Here is a 21715-nt window from a genome sequence, read left to right on the forward strand (position 1 = left end):
TAAGAGGAAGAAATGGCTCCGGTAACGTCAGGGTCACTCCGATGCCAAAGTCAATGAACAATCCTCTAGTGATAAGAATAACTCTGAAGAGTAGTAAGAACAATAAAGATTTGAGAGAGAGCCACTTCCCGTAGAAGGATGGCCGTTATTTGTACCTGATTCGAGTTCTGCTGCCGAGGGAGATCGTGGCGTGTCAGGTGTCAGACCTGCTACCACTCATTTCCTGTTGCCACGGTGTGTCAGTCTGCTGCTTAGGCGATCGAGGGAGATCGTGGCGTATCAGGCCATGCTAGGTTAGTCTTGTTGCCACCTTTTTGCCAGGATTGAGTGTCAGGTCGTGGTTGAGCCGTTATTCATAATTGTGGTGCACCGTTGCTGCTGGGTCTCCTGACACATGCATTGAATGTGGCGTGCCTTGAGTCTGACAAGTCCACGACCGGACACATTCAGCCATCTACATACAGTTGAGCATCTTGCCCGACGCTCTGCGGTAGGGCTCGGTAGGCTACCGAGTCCTAAGATGATCTCATTGGTATATCCAAGCTTGGTGCTAAGAGGCCTTCACGGGTAAGTTGAATTGTTTATTATATTTTGTGTGGGAGTTTAAAAATGTTATAATGATTATATGAGAAAAAAAAAAAGATAGAATAGTTTAATTTTATGTAATCAAACCAATCTTATTTGTTGCACTAATTACAATGAAGTTTTCGTTGGGATTCTATACCTCATCTTTTGTGAGTATCAATATATATATCAATTGTTTAGGAACTAACCAATCCTATTTTAGAAGAATAGGAGATTTGTTCTATTGTCACTGATATTACGGTTTTGGTTTAGATATTAAGAAAAGCTCATATTATTTGTTAATAGTAATAAGAATACTAGTAAATAATAGTGAATAATTTGTAAATAATAGTAAAATAGTCTAAAAATATCTGTAGTTGTATTCCTAAACATAACTTAAAATAAATCATTCCCTGTTTCCATGTTGGGCAATCCTAATAAATTTTTGGTGAACAAATTCCAAGTCTTATATACGGATATGTTCATTGATTCCGAGTAGGGATTTAATATTAACTTTTAGATATTTTGATAAATCCAAGAATTATTTTGGAAATCTTAAACACCGTTTTGAAATATCTAATAATTTCATTACTTGGATATTTATTTATTTTAATATCTCGATGGTGAATAACTTGACTCTCGAAATTTCTAATCGAATCGTAAATGAGAAATTATACTTAAGATTTCCATTCAAACTGACTTGAAATAAGAAATTATATAGACACAAAAAATAAATTTTATTGAGTAAATCTTTCTGACAATATTATTAATTCTCAACAAATTCTATAGAATCCATTTAGATTTTCACATGGCCATCTCTTTTATACTCTTAACCCCTAAAATTAAGACAAAAGTCGTGAAGCATCTTTTTTGTCTTTTTTTTTTTTTAAAAAAATCAACATCATAACATTTCATTCATGAAATAGGATCCATACTAAGTTTGTCCTTAATTACATCATTACGAATACAATCTCGTCCTTCCTCTGTCCATATCTTCTCTGCATCATCGAGCAGTGCATATTTTGCCAATTTGTGAGCAACCATGTTAGCTTCTCTATATACAAATTGGACTTTCCATTATGAATTGTAGCAAAGAATCCTTCTGATATCTTCATAAACCAGTCCATTCCAAGCCCAGCTCTCATCTGTTGTAGTTACGACTTTAACTACAGCATGTGCATCACCTTCATAAAGTACATTTCTGAAACCTAACTTAGCACACACCTCCATAGCTCTTCTAAGTGCCATAGCCTCTATTGTAACAATCTCTAAAACATGCTCCAACCTTGCACAAAGACATTTGAATTTCCCCTTCAAAATCTCTTGCCATAACTCCAATCCCAATTCTTTTAGATTGTGAATCCACAGCTGAATCCCAGTTAACCTTAATTACATGCTCCTTTGGTCTACACCAATTGCTAATACTTCTGTCATTTCTTTGTACCATCTGGTCTCTTGAGATGTTAGCCTGTGCATTCTTAAAGTCTTCTAGTCCTTGTTGAGTAGCAAAGAACATTTGTTGAGGTGCTTTAAATTTATTCTCAAAGAGAAACACATTCATTCTATACCAGATTCTCTTCATAATAGCAACAACCAGATCCAATTGGTCATTTTGCAAACTAATTAGCAGTTTCTTCCATAACTCTAGGAAGTCACTAAAATGCCCATACCACTTATGCACAAGACTTTGATTTACAGACCACACTTTAGCAACTCCTGGGCAGTTCCATAGCACATGACAAACTGTCTCTTCCTCCAACTCACATATGGGGCATAACTATGAAGTGATAATCCGTTTCTTCATCAAATTCCATCCAATAGGAAGGATCTCATGACAGGCTTTCCATATGAACATTTTAGCACTACCCAGGACATGTAAGCTCTACACTTTATTCCAACAGTTCTCTCCATCCGGTGAATCTAAAGTTTCACCTCTATATGATCTCATTGTTGAGTGAGCTAAATGATATGCACTTTTAACTGAAAACATCCCATTCTTAGTAAAACCCCAAACCAGATTATCCTCCATTACCATTTTACTAATAAGAATGCTAAATATGGCTTCTGCTTCCCTTTGTGTGAACACCTTTTCAATGATAGATCTGTTCTAGCAGCTCCTATCCTCTTGATAGATCTATTTCAGCAATTCCATAGTAGACGAAATGTTTCTCCATATTTGAGATGCCCCAAATCCCATCTTGGAATCCAAAAACTCAGAAGATCTATAATATTTATCTTTCATAACTTGAGCAGCCATGGAGGATGAATTATAGAGGAGCCTCCAAGCCTATTTAGCTAGCAAAGTCTTATTGAAGCATTCGAGGTCTCCAAAATCCAGGCCCTCATTTTGTTTAGGAGCTCCCATTTTGTACAAACTCATCCACAAAATCTTGGCTTCCTTTTGCTTATGGCCCCACCAAAATTTACCCATCAGGGTTGAGATTTCCGTGCACAGCTTTCTTGGAAGCAAAAATACACTCATTGGAAATGGGAATAACCTGAATAATTGCTTTTAATAGCACCTCTTTTCCTGCTTGTGATAAAAACTTGCTCTTCCAGTTGTTAAGTTTAACCCAAACCTTCTCTTTGATGCCTCTAAACATGTTGTACTTGGACTTGCCCACAAAGGTGGGCAACCCCAAGTATTTCTCATAGTTGCTACTTGGATTTACACCAGATTCTTATACAATCAGGTCCTTGTCTCTTTGTACAGTATTAGAGTCAAAATAAATGGATTTTTTTGCTTGTTAAGACATTGCCTTGATGTTGCCTCATATGTGTCCAGCAATTTTTGCATGTCTCCACTCCTGGATTGTAGTTCTACAAAAAAGATCACATTTATCAGCAAAAAGTAAATGGCTAATCCTCAGTCCCCCTCTCACTATTGCCACCCCTCTGGTTTCTGCTTTCTTGTTTGATTCTTCTATAAGAGCACTTAAACCCTCTACACAAATGATAAATAGATAAGGGGAGAGTGGATCCCCTTCTCCGATTGCCCTCGAACGCAAGATTTTTTCAGTTGGTTAACCATTAACGAGGATAGCATATTGGACTATTTCTACACATTCGGTCACCATCCTTATCCATTTCTCAACAAACTCTAACTTTCTCATAATAGCTTCTAAGAAGGGTCACTCAACCTCAGACATGTTCAATGTTAGTGCCATGCTCCCATATTTACCTTTCTGTCTATTCATTATTGAGTGAAGTAATTCATAAGCTATTATCACATTGTTAGTGAGGAGTCTGCCTAGGATGAAGGAACTTTGGTTACAAGAAATGATGAGAGGTAGAACCCTCTTTAGCCTGTTTGCAAGCACTTTAGAAATAATTTTATATAGCACATTACAAAGACTAATAAGTCTATAATCACTTGCATACTTTGGGTTTTTGACTTTTGAGATCAATGAGATTTACGTGAAAGTGAAATTTAGAGAAGGGGTCTAAACCATCATCTTTTAGCACACTAAGTGCTGCATTGCACACATCTTGCCCCACCATATTCTAGTAGTTCTGAAAAAAATCCAGCCTCATATCCATCTGACCCAAGAGATTTAAGAGGGGCCATTTGGTTTAAGGCCTCTTCAACTTCTGCGCTTGTAAACTCTTTCAACAATCCATCATTAATCTCAGCTGTCACTTGAGTATCTACAACTGCCAAGCATGCCTCTATATCTTCTTTATCTGGTTGGGAAGTGTTGAACATATTCTTATAATAACTTCAAAAAGCTTATTCAATATCTTCAGGTTCCCTAAGAAGAGCACATTCATTATCTATAATCTGTGAGATTGTATTCTTCCTCATTCTCTGAAAAGCACATGCATGAAAATATAGTGTATTTCTGTCACCCCACTAATACTAATTAGATTTTGCCCGTTGCTTCCATTTTATGTCTTCTTGGTCCAGCAATTGATTCATTTCTTCTTGCATCTACTTAATGTCATCAACATTATAACTGTCTTCATTTGCTTGCATGATTTTCAACCTAGCAGTCCTTTCAGCTATGGCCTTTTCCCCACATTGAATTCTGGTATGACTCCATTTGGTTAAAGATCCACCACACACCTTTAAGTTCTCTTGTATTCTTTTCATAGGATTTTGAGGATCTAAACTTTCACTCCGTACCCTTTTGATAACTTGTGCACATTCCTCATCTCTAGCCCAATTGGCCTCATATCTAAACATTTTCCTTCTAAATCTGTTTTTGTGAATAGATCTACCCACCCTCATTAACAAAGGCTTATGATCAAAACATCTAGTAGCTAGCACATCAATTGTAGCCTCTTTGAAAATTGAAATCCAAGCTGCCTTAGCCACTACCCTATCCAATCTCTCATTAGTAAATGTATCATCCTTATGTTTATTACTCCAAGTGTATTCATCACCTCTCCACCCTAAGTCAAAAAGGTCATTTCCTTCCGACACCTATCTAAAACCACTCATTTGAGACTCAACTCGTGGTTGTCCTCCCAACTTCTCATCATGATATAATATCTCATTAAAGTCTCCAATTATACACCAAGGTTTATCCTCCATAAGTTTTAGTGCTGAAAGGATCCCCCGTGCTTCTTTCCTTTTACACAATTCAAGATGACCATAGAAGCCAGTGAATTCCCACCCATTCTCCTATCCTGTACCCTTAATCCATGCATGAATATGTCTTTATGAATAATTTTGAATTTTCACAGTTCCTTCTTCTTTCCACAACAAAGTTAAACCCTATTTGCCTTCCAATGGGATCAACCACAAAACAGCTAGAAAATCCAATTCTTAATCTTATCCTCTCAAATTTAGATCTTTGTAATTTTATTTCAATATGAAACAAAATGTCGGGTTGTTTCTACTTCACCCTTAGGTAAAGGTCTTGAACTGTCCGAGGGTTCCTAAGCCCCCAGCAGTTTCAAATTAAGGGTAAGAAAGTGAGTTGTCTAAGCTTAGACAGCCTCCGTCAATACTCATTTTGTGAGTTGGAGGAAGAGATAGTTTTGTGAGTTGGAGGCAATCATAATGCTTGGACAGCCTCCGCCAATACTTATTTTGTGAGTTGGACAGCCCCCAGCAGTTGAACTTCTAGACGACTCACTTCCTTACCCTTCTTAAAAGAAACAACCATGCTGGACTCATTTTCACCAATACTCATCTTCATTTACCAGACACATTAACGAAAGATAAAAACTGTTTTTTACCTTGATCACAAGCTCTTCTCTTCCACTTCCTCCCAACTACCAATTCCTCACCACCTTTGCCACTGCCCTCAGATAGTGGAGTATCAGTAATAGCAGTCTTTGTTGGGCTGCTATCCTCGATAGTGGCGTTCATGAATACTAGGCCCGGCCCATGGTTTCTGAGGTTTAGGTCCATTACATCCTCACTACAGTTGTTTCTAGCCTTCCCGCCACTTTCAAATACAAACTTCTCTCCTCTAGTCTCGTATAAAATCCCTTTCGATAACGTTATCTGTAACTGCCTCCCTCACATTTAAATTCAAATTTCGATTCCTTCCTCTACTAGGCATGGCTTGATTATCCATTATCTGTTCCACCTCCTTTTGAATTGTATCTACCTTATCTGTAACCATACCACCATGATTCTCGCCTTCACCTTCAATGTCACCGTTAAAGAATGTTTTACCCTTCTCACCAGCACCAATGGAAGGTGGCACCACTCTACTATTGGAGTGGTCAGAATCCTCAAAATTACCTAAGGAAGAACGCCAATGTGAATTGCCCATTCTTCTATTATTTATTGCAGGTGCTTTCAGCCATGATCTAAATTGCTTTCCCACTTCATTACTCTGTGACTGATTATTCCCCAAGTTACTACATCCATCTCTTTCCTGAGCAATTCTTCTACACTTAAAGCAAATTTTCGGCAATTTCTTGCACTTGAGTGGCACCCATATCTTTTGTCCCTTCACATTAACAGTTATGCCTCGTGATATCGGTTTCCTTAAGTCAATTTTGATCTTCATCCTAAGAAAATCACCCCATGCCAGTCCCTCTTCTTGAGCATCCACTTTTTCTACCACCCCTATAGTATCTCCAATCTATCTTCCTATGTCAGAATTCATGCAAGCTAGTGGAAGATGGTGTAACTGTACCCAAAAAGCTTCATGATCAAAACTCATAAGGTGTGGCTGCATCATCCTATCAAAAAGTTGCAAAGATAGAAGATGGTTATCAAACAACCATGGCCTCCCTGCCAAGACTCTACTCTTATCATGCTGATTTTCAAGCATGATGATAAATAGATTCAGCCTCAATTGTTGGAAAGTAAATATTTTCCCAACCTTCCATATCTTTGTCATTGTAGAGTGAATGATTTCTTTCCCCATTGGCCGCTATGAGTGTAGTTTGCCCACTAAACACAAATCACCTTTCTTCATCACTTCTTCCAAATTGTATTGCGGCATTTTCTTCCTCTGTCAAACGAAGTTGCTTCTAGTTACTATCGAGTTCTTCCATACTCCTCCCTCTCCAAACAACCAAAGTGCCAATCAGAGGACTCTAATCACCCTTACTAAGAGCACTCTCATTGAATTAGCTAAAAGTTAAATCCATTGAGTATTTAGCTATTAGAGAGCAAAATATGCTCACAATGGATTAGCTAAATTCTAAATATAGTGACTTTCAAAAGTTTTTCCAAATTTGAAGGTTACTGTAGATACATCAAATACATATTTTATTCATTATTTCTCTCTCCCTTTCTTTCTATCATATATTTTATCACAATTGGTATATTAATTTGAGTTAGTGATATATTAATTTAATAAGAATATGATTATTAATTAATAAATAATAGGTAGAATAATAAAATCTGATAAAATAAAATAAATTAATAATTAAAAAAATTAAATATTTTTGAAATTATTAGTTTTTTATTATTATATAATGAATAAATGTACAATCTAATGTGGAGATTTTATGTGAATAACTAAAATCAAATTCATCTTATATTATTTTATTATTATATAATAAAAAAATAGTTATTACAATATAGAGATTTATATGAATGAAATATCTAAAAGTTAAATTTTTCTTATATTTATAAAAAGTTACTTTTAACTTTAACTAATCTAATGAGAGTGCTCTTAGCAGTAAGTCGTGACTATACAAGCTTCCCTCTTGGTTGGTGATGTCCAAGCCGATCCTGACAACTACATTCTAATTTAAACATTAATTGTCGTCATTTCACACTTAAAATAGACAAAAAAACTGAAGTAATCAACCTTATGAATCAAGTTTAACTAAGTGTATATTTGACTAAGATTTTAAATATCTTAAGACTATTATAGAAATTGATAATTTGAATGTCGTTTCAAAAATTGCAATAAATTGAGTGAAATATATTTTCTTAAAAAAATATGATATTTACAAATCGACGGAAATGAAAAACTTTTCATACAATAAATATAACAATATTTAATTTATAAAAAAATTTTAAATTATTAATTTCTCTACAAATTCTACCCTATTCCTCAAACTTCTATAAGCAAGACTTTGTCCAGCCCGGTTCAACTAAAATATAAACATTGGGCAGATCAGTGACAGGGTCCAACAACGATGATTCACGAGCAACGAATCGTGCGGTGGAGAAGAGGCCAGACACTGAACAAGTGGAGCAAAGAAAGTACGGAATCTCACCTCAAGAGCTACTCAAATACCAGGTATTTTGTTTGCCAATTAGAGAGGTCTAGAGCCTCATCTTCCTCCACCGCACCATTCCAGTACTCAACACCAAACCCCGCCTCCTCTTCCTCTCATCGCTCTCTCTCGAATATCAGTCGAAGAAGAGAGCGAAGCGACTGGTCGAGAACTCATTAAGACGAGAGCATATCCAAACAGGTTCGTCTTTCTTTATGAGTCTTCAGAAACGCCCTAATTCTTCACTAAGTGCGCATAAGAGTTTGTAAATGCAGGATTTTTGTGTGGCTATATTTCGGTTGTTATCAATATGCTTCTCCCTGAATTGAGAAAGAATCTTATCCGTCGTATTGTTATTTTTAATTTTATGCAGATTTCGTGTGTGGTAGTTAGGCAAAGTTTGCCTTTGTTGTTTAGGTGTGTTCTGTTGGTGGTGCTGGTGGTGGTGGTGTGTAAAACCCCTACTGGCTTTGGACTTCGGCATGACCAAATTAATTATGACCAAATAAAAATTTCAAAATTGACGCCACAGAATGACCCGGAACTTTGGGATCTCAAAATCGGCAATAGAAAAAAAGTGGAAATGTTATTATGCATTTTGGTGCATATGTTAGGTCACTCATTAAGTAAAGCAGGGAAAATGTTTCCACTCTTGCGTAGATGATGATAATGGTATTTGTGGGGATTTTTTTTTTATAGGCAACCAAAAATTTTATTGATAGAAACATAGGCATAGCCTAAGTACACAGGACGTAATATGATATGCGAGGTTAAGGAAAGAAAAAAACAAATCTTTAAAGTTGGGGAGTAAAGATCAGTTATTTAACTATCTTTCTATTATCCAATTTGTTTTAAGCTTGGCTCCGACAATCTCTCCACTTAATGTTCATGGAGTTATTTGGAACTGAATATGGAACTGTTGACTAAGCTAAACGGTGTTCTATCGATATTATTTAAACCTGGTGCTATTATAAGATTTTCAAGTTTCTTTCCTCGCTAAACTCAGTTTACAGTAATTTCCCTTGTTTCTTTTGTTTAATGTTGAGTTGTAAGCAGGGATTGGGATAAGCTTTGGTTCGAGTCTTGCCAAGATAAAGGATCTTTGGTGTATATATGTTAATATTTGCTACTAATCTGATTTTTTTTTTTTTATTTCTTATGAAAAATAAAATTGCAGCTGGTCCGAATATTAAAAGTACATATGTTTCTGATGCCTTGATATATCTGATATATTAGAGTTTTCTGTTAATCATAGTCAAATAATGAAATTGCAGATGTTTGTGTCCCCACTTATTAGGCTACCAGAGGCCCCATCCTTAAAGTCTTAGTTTGCTATTGAATGATTCATCAATTCTTGCTTTTGGTGTAAATTTGTGCAAGGACTCCTGTTCGTGTCCTTACTATATATAAATGGAGACCGAATGCCAGCTGAAACCATGCTTTGTTGAAGATGTGTTCAAACATGCCCTAAACTTCTGAATTTCTTTTTTGAATAAATAGCTTGGGCACAAGGCATTTTAGGCTTCAATTGTAACTGTACAACCAGGTTGTGCCTATCCAAAAAGATTTATTAAATTTATCTGTACAACCATCCATGATATTATGTTTGGATTTATGCTGAATTTTTCTTTCTTTTCGTTTACAAGTTGTGTACTTACCTACGCTGATAAAATATATTTGTCATGTGTTCATGCTTTTTTTCTAAGCTTTAGTTACTCTGAGAGGCAACAGTATATATAACTCTTGTCAATTTGAAATTGATCACTCATTATATTGTAATGAGAGCCGAGAAATTAGTTGTAGTGAGTTCCATGAAATATGTAGCTGTGGCATATGCTTGTCCAAACTTCCATCTAATGCTGTTTAATGGGGCTGTGTTGCATACATATTTGTGCTGGGTGTAATATTTTCTTTCCTCTGCTATAAGTTTAACCTATGAAATCAAATTTTTTGTTTCTCAAACTAGTTGCTCCTATTACTCTTCATAGTTTCTTTTGATGTTTATTAACCATATCCCTATTTGTACAATTTTTTTCTGGCAGAGGTCCATCAGGCATAGACTCATAAATTGATCTTTTCTTCACCTACAATATTGATGGCAATTATACCTTGTGGAAGTACATGGGTTGCCCAATGGGGTATTCGCCCTCATTGTACACTAAGGTCCTATGTGGCAAACAAGATACCAACATCTCGGTATTGGTAAGTCTTAGTGATATATGTTCTATGAATCTTCAATAAATTGTACCTCCTAATTTTTTTTTTTATAAGTAAATTGTACCTCTTAAATTATCGGTTTATATAACAAAACCTTTACTAGATATTTCTTTGAGAGTTAAGATGCATCCAATATCCCCAGTAGTTTGCCTTTCTTTTTCTTTAAATTAATATTAGGCAATACTGGTCCTTGGAGAAGCTTCTCCACCCTCCAACCCAGCAAAATTTCTTATCCCATTTTTAACAGCATTGTTGTTCTCATCAATAAAATTCTTATTTGCTTGTAAAAAAGGGCGTCGCCATGTCCGATGGATATGCATGTGGTTGGATGGGACAAAGTGTAGCAAAAATTTTACATTGCTTATTTCATTTGTATCCCACAAAACCCCTAGGAGTTGGCTTAAGTGGTAAAGGCCTTGGTCTTGGTGGTATGCTCCCTCCAGGTCTAAGGTTCGAATCCTCTAGGGTGCAAACCATTTCTAGGGGCTATCGGACTTGGGGAACTTCCCCTTGAATTACCCGAGGTGCACTTTCGAGAAGCTCTTTGCCGATGGCTTGTGCACCCCTGAGATTAGTCAAAACTTTGTTTTCGGACACCTGGTGCCAATAAAAAAATAAAATAAAATAATTGCATCCCACAAAAATTTACCAAATTTCTTATTTCATTTGTATCCCATTTTGACTGCTTGCAATTGTGATGCAGTCCATGTCTCTGTAGACAGCCAAGCAGTACAATTTTACTAAACTAAATGTTTTTTAAGTCATTGACTTGCATAGTTATTTAACATGCTTTGTGTACTGTAATGAAGAGGTTTTAAACAAAGCTGAGTTGATGAGTTAGAATATCTTGTATATTATTATGAGGATCAGATTCCAAGGGGCTTCCAATTTTAACATTGACCAGTCCTTTTTATTAAAAATATAAAATAAAAATTAGAACAAGGATGAGCTTACTTTTCTGTTTTTTGAACTGTAAACTGGACTTATTCTCTATTTTTTACACTCTTGTTTAAAATTTATTTTGATTTTAATTTTTGATGGTAAAAAATTTATTCTTTGGGTTTGGTCTCTGATCTTATAGGAGGCTTATTGTGACTGGAAAATTTCGAATCAAATTCTCTCTGATATTTGATCTGGTTGTATTTAGATTTCTTTTAAAACAAATTATTTGAGTCTGTATATTTATTTTATTATTTTAACATGTTACCCGAGTGGAATAGTTTCATGTGCTTATTTCAACTTGTTTGCAGTACTACGAACATGATAAGCTATTTATCGGCACCAAGTTCAAGCTTGTTTTCTCGGGGCTCCTACCATTTGCTATCATATCCCAGTTTATCTCAAGCATCACCCCGCCGTAGGGGAGGACGTTTCACAGTCAGAGCAGAAACGGTGAGTACTATTTTTTTTTTTCATTTGCTTCAAATGATAATTGGTGCTAATGGGATTTTAAATATCGATATCCATTCTTATTTTTAAAAAATATTTTTGGAATCAGTGTTTCTGTTGTTAGCTTTTATGATTATAGTGAAGAAGAAGGTACTAATATCTTTCAATGCACAGGATTACTATTCTCTTCTTGGGGTATCGAGAAATGCCAGTAAATCTGAAATTAAAAGCGGTACATACACCTTTTATCCTTTTTGGCAGATTTTTTAGGAGTTTCTTTGCTTCTATATGCTTTCCACAGTTTTTGCCTCATTCCCACATTTATGATGGATTTTTTTTCTTATTTTGTAAGCATCTTTTACAGTGGCTTTACAACTAGTTTTTATTTTTTTTTGGCACCGGGTGTCCAGGAACAGTGTCCCGACTAATCCCGGGGTACACATGCGCTTGGCAAAGCTTTACAACTAGTCATTTTATGGCTCTAAGATTAACCTAATGTAGATGCCGACGGACTAAAAATCTACATGTTTATAGGCAAAGAAAGTGCTTCACTATTCCTCCGTGCAACGCATTACAATCATATTACAATCCTTATTTATTTGACTAATGGTGGTTTGAAGTTTGGGTTCCCCATTTTGGATTTGAAAAGTAGGAGAATATCTGTATGACGAAGACTTTGCAGGTGGAGTGACTTTACTGAATGAGAGTTTGTGATAATATTACGAGTATATATCTGATAATGAAGATTTTTTACCTCTTTTTTGATTGATCAGTACAAAATTTAAGATGACCTGTGGTGGATCACATAGTATGTGTGTAAACAGAGGGTTCATGATTTGAGTATTATTATGTCTTTCCTTTCTAATCCTTTAGCAGCTAAGCTGGTTGAGAAGTTTTGGGGAGCTTTATCAGTGCTATCAGATTGAGCCATGTACATAGGATTCTGTACGAGATAGTTGGAGAATCAGTATCGGATACACAGATTGAGACAGACATATGTGTTTATTTGACATGGTCAGCAGTGGATTCAACTATAATTTCCCGAGTTCATGATGAAAATACTTGGCTGTGAACCTCTGCATTAAGCCCGTTTGCTCTTAAGTTTGATTGTTTTTATTTATTTTTTCTCTTTAAGTTTAAGACTGATTGTGCTATTAATATGTGTGATTTATCATGTGATATTTTCTTATTATCTTGATGAATGGAAAGTTTTGCTTTTTATAAATAGGACACGTGCAATGAGTATGGGGTAAATTTTGTTGAAATTGTAGAGGAATTTCCTGTTGGAACTTGGTGATCCATGAAGTATTATCTGATATTTTAGTTCCGGAATTTATTTTATGGTCTACTACCAAAGTTAATTGAGTTCTGGCTTTTGCTATTAGCTGTTCCACAAAGTATTCCTCATATGCTTTTCACTTTTCAGCTTATCGGAAGCTTGCTAGGAGTTACCATCCAGATGTGAACAAGTGAGTTGATTTTCCATTCCCCCCCTCTCCTGTTTGTGTTCCCCCCCCCCCCCCCCCCCCCCCCCCCCCCCCCCCCCCCCCCCCCCCTTTCCTCCTTTTTTTTTTCTTTTTCCTGTAGCAAGTAGGAACCTACAAGCAAATAGCTTGTTGGTTTTATAAGCTATGAACTATGTGTGCATGATACATATATTGTTCAAGAATCTTTTGCACATGTTATATGATTGAAATCCATCATGCTACATTTATAATTTTTCCTCTATGCAACCATGTCGGTCACATTGTTTTCCAAGTCTTTCATAAAAAAAGTGTAGTAGATAGAAAATTAAATAACAGAAGTGTTTCGTAGTCAATTCCTCTCTAAGGTTGTTTAAATTAGGTACTCTTTTAGGTTTGATTGAGAGTTACTTTGACTCCATTTTAGCATGAGCTATTTGTTTTGCGTTCAGTATTACTAATTTTGTTGTAATTATCCTATTTTATGCTGCAGAGAGCCTGGGGCAGAACAGAAATTCAAGGACATCAGCAATGCGTACGAGGTAAAGTATTTGAAATTCATGATTGAAATGTGTGGTTCACCCTGAATCGAGGTTATTAATCTTATAGGAATTAAACTTGTTTTGCAGGTTCTGTCAGATGATGAGAAAAAATCTCTATATGACAAATATGGAGAGGCTGGACTTAAAGGTGCTGGTATGGGCATGGGGGTAAGTAAATCTCCAATGAGTTTGGTAGAAAGCAATTTTTTCATCATATCTTCTGCCTTCTCATGATAGCATATTCTCTATGGCAGGATTTCAGCAATCCGTTTGATCTATTTGAGTCGCTGTTTGAAGGCATGGGTGGCATGGGGGGCATGGGTGGCATGGGGAGCAGAGCTTCTAGGAATAGAGCTGTTGATGGTGAGGATGAATATTACAACCTCATCTTAAACTTTAAGGAAGCAATTTTTGGGGTTGAAAAAGAGATTGAGATAAGCCGATTAGAGAGCTGTGGAACTTGCAATGGTTCAGGCGCTAAACCAGGGACCAAATCATCCAAATGTAGCACATGTGGTGGGCAAGGCCAGGTTGTCTCGTCAGCAAGGACCCCCTTAGGTGTCTTTCAGCAGGTGATGACCTGCTCTTCTTGTGGTGGGACTGGGGAAACATCTACCCCTTGCAACACATGTTCTGGGGATGGTCGGGTGAGAAGAACAAAGCGGATCAGTCTGAAAGTTCCGGCTGGTGTGGACTCTGGTAGCCGTTTGAGGGTTCGAAATGAAGGTAATGCTGGAAGGAGAGGCGGGTCTTCTGGTGACCTCTTTGTCATTATTGATGTTATGCCTGACCCTGTCCTAAAACGGGATGACACCAACATTTTGTACACCTGCAAGGTTTCTTACGTTGATGCAATCTTGGGAACTACAATCAAGGTTCCAACAGTGGATGGAATGGTTGATTTGAAGATACCAGCCGGGACCCAACCAAACACAACGCTAGTAATGGCCAAGAAAGGTGTCCCCCTTTTAAATAAAAACAACATGAGGGGTGATCAGTTGGTTCGTGTGCAGGTTGAAATCCCAAAGAGACTGAATGCTGATGAAAGAAAGCTCATTGAGGAACTCGCCGATCTAAGCAAGGGCAAGACTGCCAGCAGTAGGAGATAGTTGTCTGCGGCATCTTTTTGCATCCATCCATCCATCTATTTATTACTGATCTCTTCAGTTATATTCTCCCTTTGTGGGTGCAACTTTGTGTGAACCTTTGATTGACATGAAGGGGAAATCAGCAGCTCTCAATCAGTTGAACTCTGTGAAGGGCGAGCAGTTGTTTTGTAGTCTTAGGTAAAATTATATTGTGATAAAATTTTCCCACATAACACAGGAGGTAGAAATTGAGGTGAAAATTGAGGATCTCTCTCTTTTATCGTCTGTATTCAAACATAAAACTTTATTCTTTGGGATTGAACATAAGTTTTAGCTACAATGCAGTCTTTTTCTTTCTATTTAGTTTTATTTTCAAGGATTTGTGACGAATCAAAACCATCCACATAATTGTATCTTATTCAACCAGATTTTTTGAAAGGTTTTTATTAGTAATTTTGGCATGGGGCCGTTTGGATATCTCATTTCTTCTAATTTTAACTAATAATTTTATTATTATTCATAAATTATTTCAACTAATCTCATTTTATTTTACTATCTAAATGGGCCTTTAAGCATCGGGGCAAAAGAAATTGTGAATTACAAAGCATCTAGCTTCGAGATTTTATGGATCATCAGGGTGTAACTGCATTAATCTTTCTTCTTCTAGGCATTCCTTATGGCCATATTTCGTTTTTGCTGAACTCTACGAGATGTTTTCAAATGACTCCATATTTCTTTCAGATAAAACATCAATCCGATTGATGCCATCATCAAGGTTAATAATGGCAAGTTCACTTCACAAACAATAGACTTTCCCAAGAAGCCGTGACTTGTTGCTCAGAAAAGAAAAAAATGCTATGGGGTGAGAGAGGCTCGAACTCTCGACCTCAGGATTACTCAGAAGCTATGAGACCTACGCGCTAGCCAACTGCGCCACCACCCCCTTGATGGCTTTTACGATATAGTTTATAAAACTAAAAGCATGTACGTTGTCTTCGCTGCATTACCCCACTCATTATTAATGCCATCACCACCACCTAATTAAAATCTCGCGATTGTAATTGAGCCTAACTTTGATATTTCAGAAATCGAATTCGGATGGATATAAGTTTCTTATGACATCATAATTACCATTATGTATGAACTTCCTTGCCACTATACCAGAATCAGAATACCACTCAGTTTTGTCAAAAAATGCAGTATTTGAGAGATCTTACTCTGTTAGTTTATATGTTATTAGCCTTGGATATTATTCGTATCATCATATCATCGTATGCATGCATATGGTATTAATGCAGATTGTACATATGATGATGTGATATGATGATGTGGCGACCTCACTTGACAACTGAAGTGGCATATGGCATGTGTGCTGGACAAAATCTACAGTGGAAAGCTATTTATTTTGAATTTCAAATTTAAGCATTTATGTGTCTTGGTGTGTTAGACATATATAGAAAATAGCTAAGCACTTAATATTTATAACTGTTGGAAGTTGTCTACAGCAATTACCAACACATTGGGAAGTTGTATTTGGCTTTAAATATAATTATGTTCCTACCATTAATCGTGTACTTTTTATTTAAACACAAGGAAATAGACGAAATGGATAGATCATTTTGAGTTTAAAAATCCTCTTGCAAGTTTTGCATCTGAAGTTGAGTTAATCATCTCCTTCTAGATGGCTAGCAGATCCATCTGATCTTATAGAATTGGTCTGTCGTTTCATTTAGATGTTGAATTGAATTGAAGTTAATTGAGTTTTCTATGAATAATAGTGAGTTGAGATGGTGGAGTGAGTTCTGTGTTGTCCACCTAAGATGAATTTAAATGTATTTTAAATGTTAAGATAAGTTTAAATGTATTTATAAAAAGTTGAAAAATATTGTGGGTCATGCTCGTAAAGAGGTATTGAGTTGAAAAATATTATGGGTCCCACGTGTAAAGAAATTTTGAGTTTACATGAGTTTAGTGATTTGAGAGTTGAATATTTAAATGTTAGAAGAGGTCTAAATTTGAAACTGAGTTCGATCAAGGAACCAAATGCAACCTCAGTCTCATATGATTCCATATCATGTTTCTATATATTTTAGAAAAAATCTATAAGGAAGTACGTACTACACCATACGTCTTCATCTAACCAATATGTGATTTTATTATTTTTGTCATTCTATTTAAATATATACATATTAATTAAGTATTAAGATAGAGAAGTAAAAATAAAAAAATCACATATTAATTAAGTTGACGTGTGTGATATAATAATTTCATTTAAAATTTATCTTCATCTTAATATCAAATCTTTTGTAATTTTCACCAACCCAGATTGGATGTTTTCCGCTCGAACCCAAACCTTATCAGAATCCATCTGTGGGTTGGGCGTAGGAAAGTCAACTTTGGGAGGCAATTAAATCATAGTTCACATTTATTTTTTCTAATTAAAAAAGATGGTAGAAAAGGTTAGATGAATATCAATATTATTTTACAAGTAAGATTCTATATACACTACTATCTATTTTATCTCATTATGTAAAATGTGACATATTTATCACTAATAAATAATTTTTTATTAGATAATTTTTTATCATCTAATAGTGGTCAATATGTCACATCTTACGTAGTGAGATGAAAGTAGAATAGAAATGTAGCGTATATCATTACTACTCTTGTTTTAATATCTATCATGATCTCTATCTCCCAATTAGCATTCATTTCCTAATTAAGTATATATTTACCATATTTTATCACATTTAAAAGTGATAGGTACTGACATCTATTGTAAAGTATTGACCAATATTTGAGCATTGTAAGAATATTCTACAGACTCTTGAGCCTTTAGACAAGGCCAGCTAGGCCTTCCTTAAATAGAACATGCATGCATATTGCACTCTTTTGCTCGATCCCGAAGCATGCAGCAAGGACCTGATCGAAGATTAATATTGGACGAGTTTCCTAGCCATTTTCACATTAGAATAAACATATATATATGATAATGTATCTTTCAAATTTGGATCGGTCGAAGTTTTCCTAATCTATTTATTATAAAAATGGCAAATCTATATATATTAAACATGCGATAAGCATTATTTTTTAAAAAAATTAATTTAAAAAACTGGAACGCGTATAATGTCCTTCGAATATGTGCTCACAAATTTATAAATGAGTAGAAGGAAATCTACATATATTCCCAATACAATTAGGAATTAAGAAAACGTCCATGATACTCGTGTATATATATATATATATATATATATATATATATATATATATAATCGATCATCGTATGCATGCATGTAAATGGCACGTACGCAACCAAAAACTTCAATGTACAATATATTATAGTCGAAATGGATAATATATAACATAGTACAGAGCGTTGAGTATAAAACAACGCATGCATGCATATCCCGCAGGTCTACGTACGTGCTTTTAAACAGTTAATATTGGTGTGAGGCCGAAGCACATGATACAATTTGAGAAGTTTATTCGGTCCAATTTCTAGTGTACTGTACGTAGTGAAGCATGTCGAATAATTAAGAAGAAAAAGGATTGAAGTGAACAACAGGAAGGCATACAAGTGGATGGACCATGTGTAGGAAAGCACCTTTTTCAACTTCCATATTGACCTTAGCTTCTCCATCTCCACCAACCTTCCAATCAAAGCACTGAACCATGACTGCAATTGTCCTCTGCAGCATAGTCAACGCCAACTTTGAGCCAGGGCATGCTCTCCTCCCCGCCCCAAAAGGAATAAACTGAAAAGTTTCTTCCACATTTTCCTTACGGCCTTCTTTATATGAGGAAACTAAGAACCTCTCCGGCCAGAACTCATCTGGGTTTTCCCATATATTTGGATCCCTCATTATTGTATATACGTTGATGAATATCATAGTTTTTTTGGGTAAATCAAAGCCTTCTAGTTTACAATCTTGGCGGGGTGCTCTTGTTACAAAAGGCGCTGGTGGGTTTAGTCTTAGCCCTTCTTTGACAACTGCTTGTAAGTAGGGGAGATTTGGGATATCCGATTCCTCAACCAGTCTACTACTGCCAACAACCGATTTTATCTCTTCTCTAAGTTTGTTGAATGCATTTGGATGGTTGATGAGCTCAGCTATCGTCCATAGAATGGCCTCTGATGAGGTACCAGTGCCTCCGACGAAAAGATCCTGCCACATATGTATTTGATGAGTCATCGATGAAAGAGACAAGGTGCATGAGAGTTTATTAACTTATTGCAATTAAGCTTTTGATTTGGATGCCTATAATAAATTGCATTGCAAATAATTTACGTGACATTGTATACTTAATTGGTAGATTTGGGCTTTATAAATAAATATCACCCTTGTAATTGACATTGCATAACTGGTTGATTTGGACTTTATAATTTAATTGACAATAATGCAGATGTCACAATTGAAGTTGTCACGCAAGTGATATGTTTTACTGTTTTAGTACTTCTCATGCAAATTGGTTTTTTTAATGGGCAAAGTGGGCAAGGTGAGAGAGACAAGTGAGGTAGGTACTCTACATGATTTAGGTGTACGCCTCACTTGTTTTCACAACTCCTCTTAACTTATCTTATCTAATAATTATAACTTTTATATTTTTTATACAAAATAATATAAACAATTTAATTTTTTCAAATCTCAAAATAAAAATAATATTAAAAAAATATATTCTAAAAATATTTTATTCAACTTTTAACTTTAATATCAACTCATTTTATCTCATTTTACCAAAACAAACAAGACATAATTAATATAGTTGCAGGTTTATCTGCTGGGTGTCCATCATGGCTAGATATATAGACGCGTGGATAACCCACAAAACAGGGTTGATTTAGAGGAATCACAAGCTAGCGCTCATTCAGGACGAATTTGAGTTATATATATATATATATATATATATATATATATATATATATTATCTTGATCCTAATCACTCTAAGAACATCAGAAAAAAAAAAAACTCTTTATATCAACATCCATCTCTCAAACAATTTTATCACTATATTGCATATGTTAATTAATGAAAATTACAAAATTTCTAGAACTATATATGACAATTTTTAATTATGATCTTGAAATGCATGGTTTGAAGCATGTATATTCTTGCACGTTCTTCAAAGACATTATTAGTGTAAGTATATGTAAGATTTAAATTTTAAAATTTATTTTTCAAATCAAATTATGTTACGTAATTGATGTGTGGTGTAAAAGCTTTCAAATAAAATCATTTTTTCTCCAGATCTTTCAAAAAAGTAGTTGAGTACTGATAAAAAGAAATCTATCATAGAACTTGATAAAATATTGATAAATATTAAATAACCAAGTTAATTAATATAATATGGTTAAATTCCCTTTCTGTTATCAGTTTTAGTTTTTTGGGCAACATGTATGGTTTATCAATGAGCGATTTAGCATGAATGGGTTTGAGAAAAGACCTAAAACCAAACTCTGATCGACAGCACTCTTTACAAGCAAAATAAATTAACAAAAAAAAAAAATACTGAATCAAAGTAGACAAAGACAAAAGCTTACTACAACTAAAGCCTTGAGATGGGTTCTGGTCATCTGGACCTCAGCTTTGTCGTCTTTATGTACCTTCAGTAAAATATCCATTAAATCTTCGTTCTCTCGCTTCTTACCCTCGTCTTCATGGTCCTTCAACATCCTTTCCAAAAGCCTGTCAAACCTCACCAATACATCCATGACCTCCTTTCTACAAAGCCAGAAAGCCAATTTTCTTAGGGGTCCCAACACATCCCCAAGAATCATCTTTGAACCCAAATCAAATATATCTTTCACCAACTCTCTAATCCCCTCAGCTTCATCACCTTTCTCCGAACACCTTGTGCTCATAGCCATCCTGCATAGAATGTTATTTGAAAACTTCATTAGCTCAGCACCTACGTCGATAGCCTCTTTCTTCTCAGCACACTCGAGCACACTACGCAAAAACCAGTTAAGTTCTTCCTCTCGTACACCCCGTGAGCGTTCAAGCTGTCTGGGTGAGAGCAGTTCGGTCATGCACAGCTTCTTGACGAATCGCCAATAATCACCATATGGGGCGCTGAAAAACCCGTACTTTCCATATGGCATTTCATCGGCGAAACCTAGTTCTGTATGATCCGAGAAAGTAAGATCCTTGGTTTTGAATATTTCGGTCGCCACAGAGGCCGATGAAACAACAATGCACCGAGAAGCACCAAGGCGAAGGTAGAAGAGAGGGCCATACTTGGTGGAGAGGTTATGCAAGGATATTGGGAGGTATGATCCGAGGAGATGGAGGTGACCGATGAGTGGGAGGGCTGGTGGGCTGGGAGGGAGGCTGAGACGTGACTTGGTGGGCTTGCCCAGAAAGGTTTTGAGCAGGAAGGTGGAGACTAAACAGAGAAGGAAGCAGAGGAAATAGTATTGGACATCAGCCATGGCTATCTAGCTAGCTACCAGCTGGCTTGTGGTATATATTCAGTGACTTAGGTGTCGAATGAGTTGAGATGAGATTAATTGAAAATAAAAATTAAAAATTAAATAAAATATTATTTTTATTTTGATATTTTAATAAATAAATCAACTTGTAATATTCTAACGTGTTACATATATAATAAATCAAATTTGGTTTGACATTGTTGGACCTTAATTGACAGGCAAATAATAAAATTAAAGCGTGGCAATACATTGCGTACGGCGGTGCTCTAGATGATTTCCAATATTATGGAGCAATTAAAATATTCTAGGAGCGGCCGGCTGTTTTAACACATCCTCATCATCTACTTGCATACCAATTAATATTTTATTCTTCTAAT

The 21715-nt window shown here is 35.7% G+C and overlaps 2 protein-coding genes and 1 non-coding gene across 3 annotated transcripts; 1 reads left to right on the forward strand and 2 right to left on the reverse strand.

Annotated features, from left to right (window-relative positions):
• The first annotated feature begins 8194 nt into the window (after positions 1–8194).
• Positions 8195–15270, forward strand: LOC121250081 (chaperone protein dnaJ A6, chloroplastic-like). The gene is made up of 8 exons (XM_041149008.1): positions 8195–8409; positions 10251–10410; positions 11676–11817; positions 11989–12046; positions 13241–13283; positions 13771–13819; positions 13907–13987; positions 14074–15270. Exons 2-8 carry the CDS (start codon positions 10304–10306, stop codon positions 14926–14928), a joined length of 1335 nt encoding a protein of 444 aa, XP_041004942.1. The 5' UTR covers positions 8195–8409; positions 10251–10303; the 3' UTR covers positions 14929–15270.
• Positions 15271–15765: 495 nt separating this feature from the next.
• On the reverse strand, positions 15766–15850 carry TRNAM-CAU. Its single transcript is given in 2 exon segments — positions 15766–15801; positions 15813–15850. It is a non-coding gene; the product is annotated as a tRNA-Met (tRNA).
• A 2441-nt stretch (positions 15851–18291) lies between these two features.
• On the reverse strand, positions 18292–21338 carry LOC121250578 (cytochrome P450 705A22-like). Its single transcript, XM_041149722.1, has 2 exons — positions 20448–21338; positions 18292–19073 (listed from the first exon to the last, which is right to left on the reverse strand). The coding sequence occupies exons 1-2, from the start codon at positions 21336–21338 to the stop codon at positions 18441–18443; spliced, it is 1524 nt and encodes a 507-aa protein (XP_041005656.1). The 3' UTR covers positions 18292–18440.
• Positions 21339–21715: the final 377 nt, after the last annotated feature.

The sequence above is a fragment of the Juglans microcarpa x Juglans regia genome, chromosome 2D (assembly GCF_004785595.1).
Source record: "Juglans microcarpa x Juglans regia isolate MS1-56 chromosome 2D, Jm3101_v1.0, whole genome shotgun sequence".
NCBI classification, from domain to species: Eukaryota; Viridiplantae; Streptophyta; class Magnoliopsida; order Fagales; family Juglandaceae; genus Juglans; species Juglans microcarpa x Juglans regia.

What these genes read in the sequence shown, in the direction of transcription:
- LOC121250081 (XM_041149008.1), top strand. Translation starts at nt 10,304, where the DNA reads ATGGCAATTATACCTTGTGGAAGTACATGGGTTGCCCAATGGGGTATT. An exon ending in ATACCAACATCTCGGTATTG is followed by an intron (nt 10,411 to 11,675) that starts GTAAGTCTTAGT and finishes ACTTGTTTGCAG; the next exon opens with TACTACGAACATGATAAGCT. An exon ending in ACATCAGCAATGCGTACGAG is followed by an intron (nt 13,820 to 13,906) that starts GTAAAGTATTTG and finishes CTTGTTTTGCAG; the next exon opens with GTTCTGTCAGATGATGAGAA.
- LOC121250578 (XM_041149722.1), bottom strand. Translation starts at nt 21,338, where the DNA reads ATGGCTGATGTCCAATACTATTTCCTCTGCTTCCTTCTCTGTTTAGTC. An exon ending in ATCTCAAGGCTTTAGTTGTA is followed by an intron (nt 19,074 to 20,447) that starts GTAAGCTTTTGT and finishes CATATGTGGCAG; the next exon opens with GATCTTTTCGTCGGAGGCAC.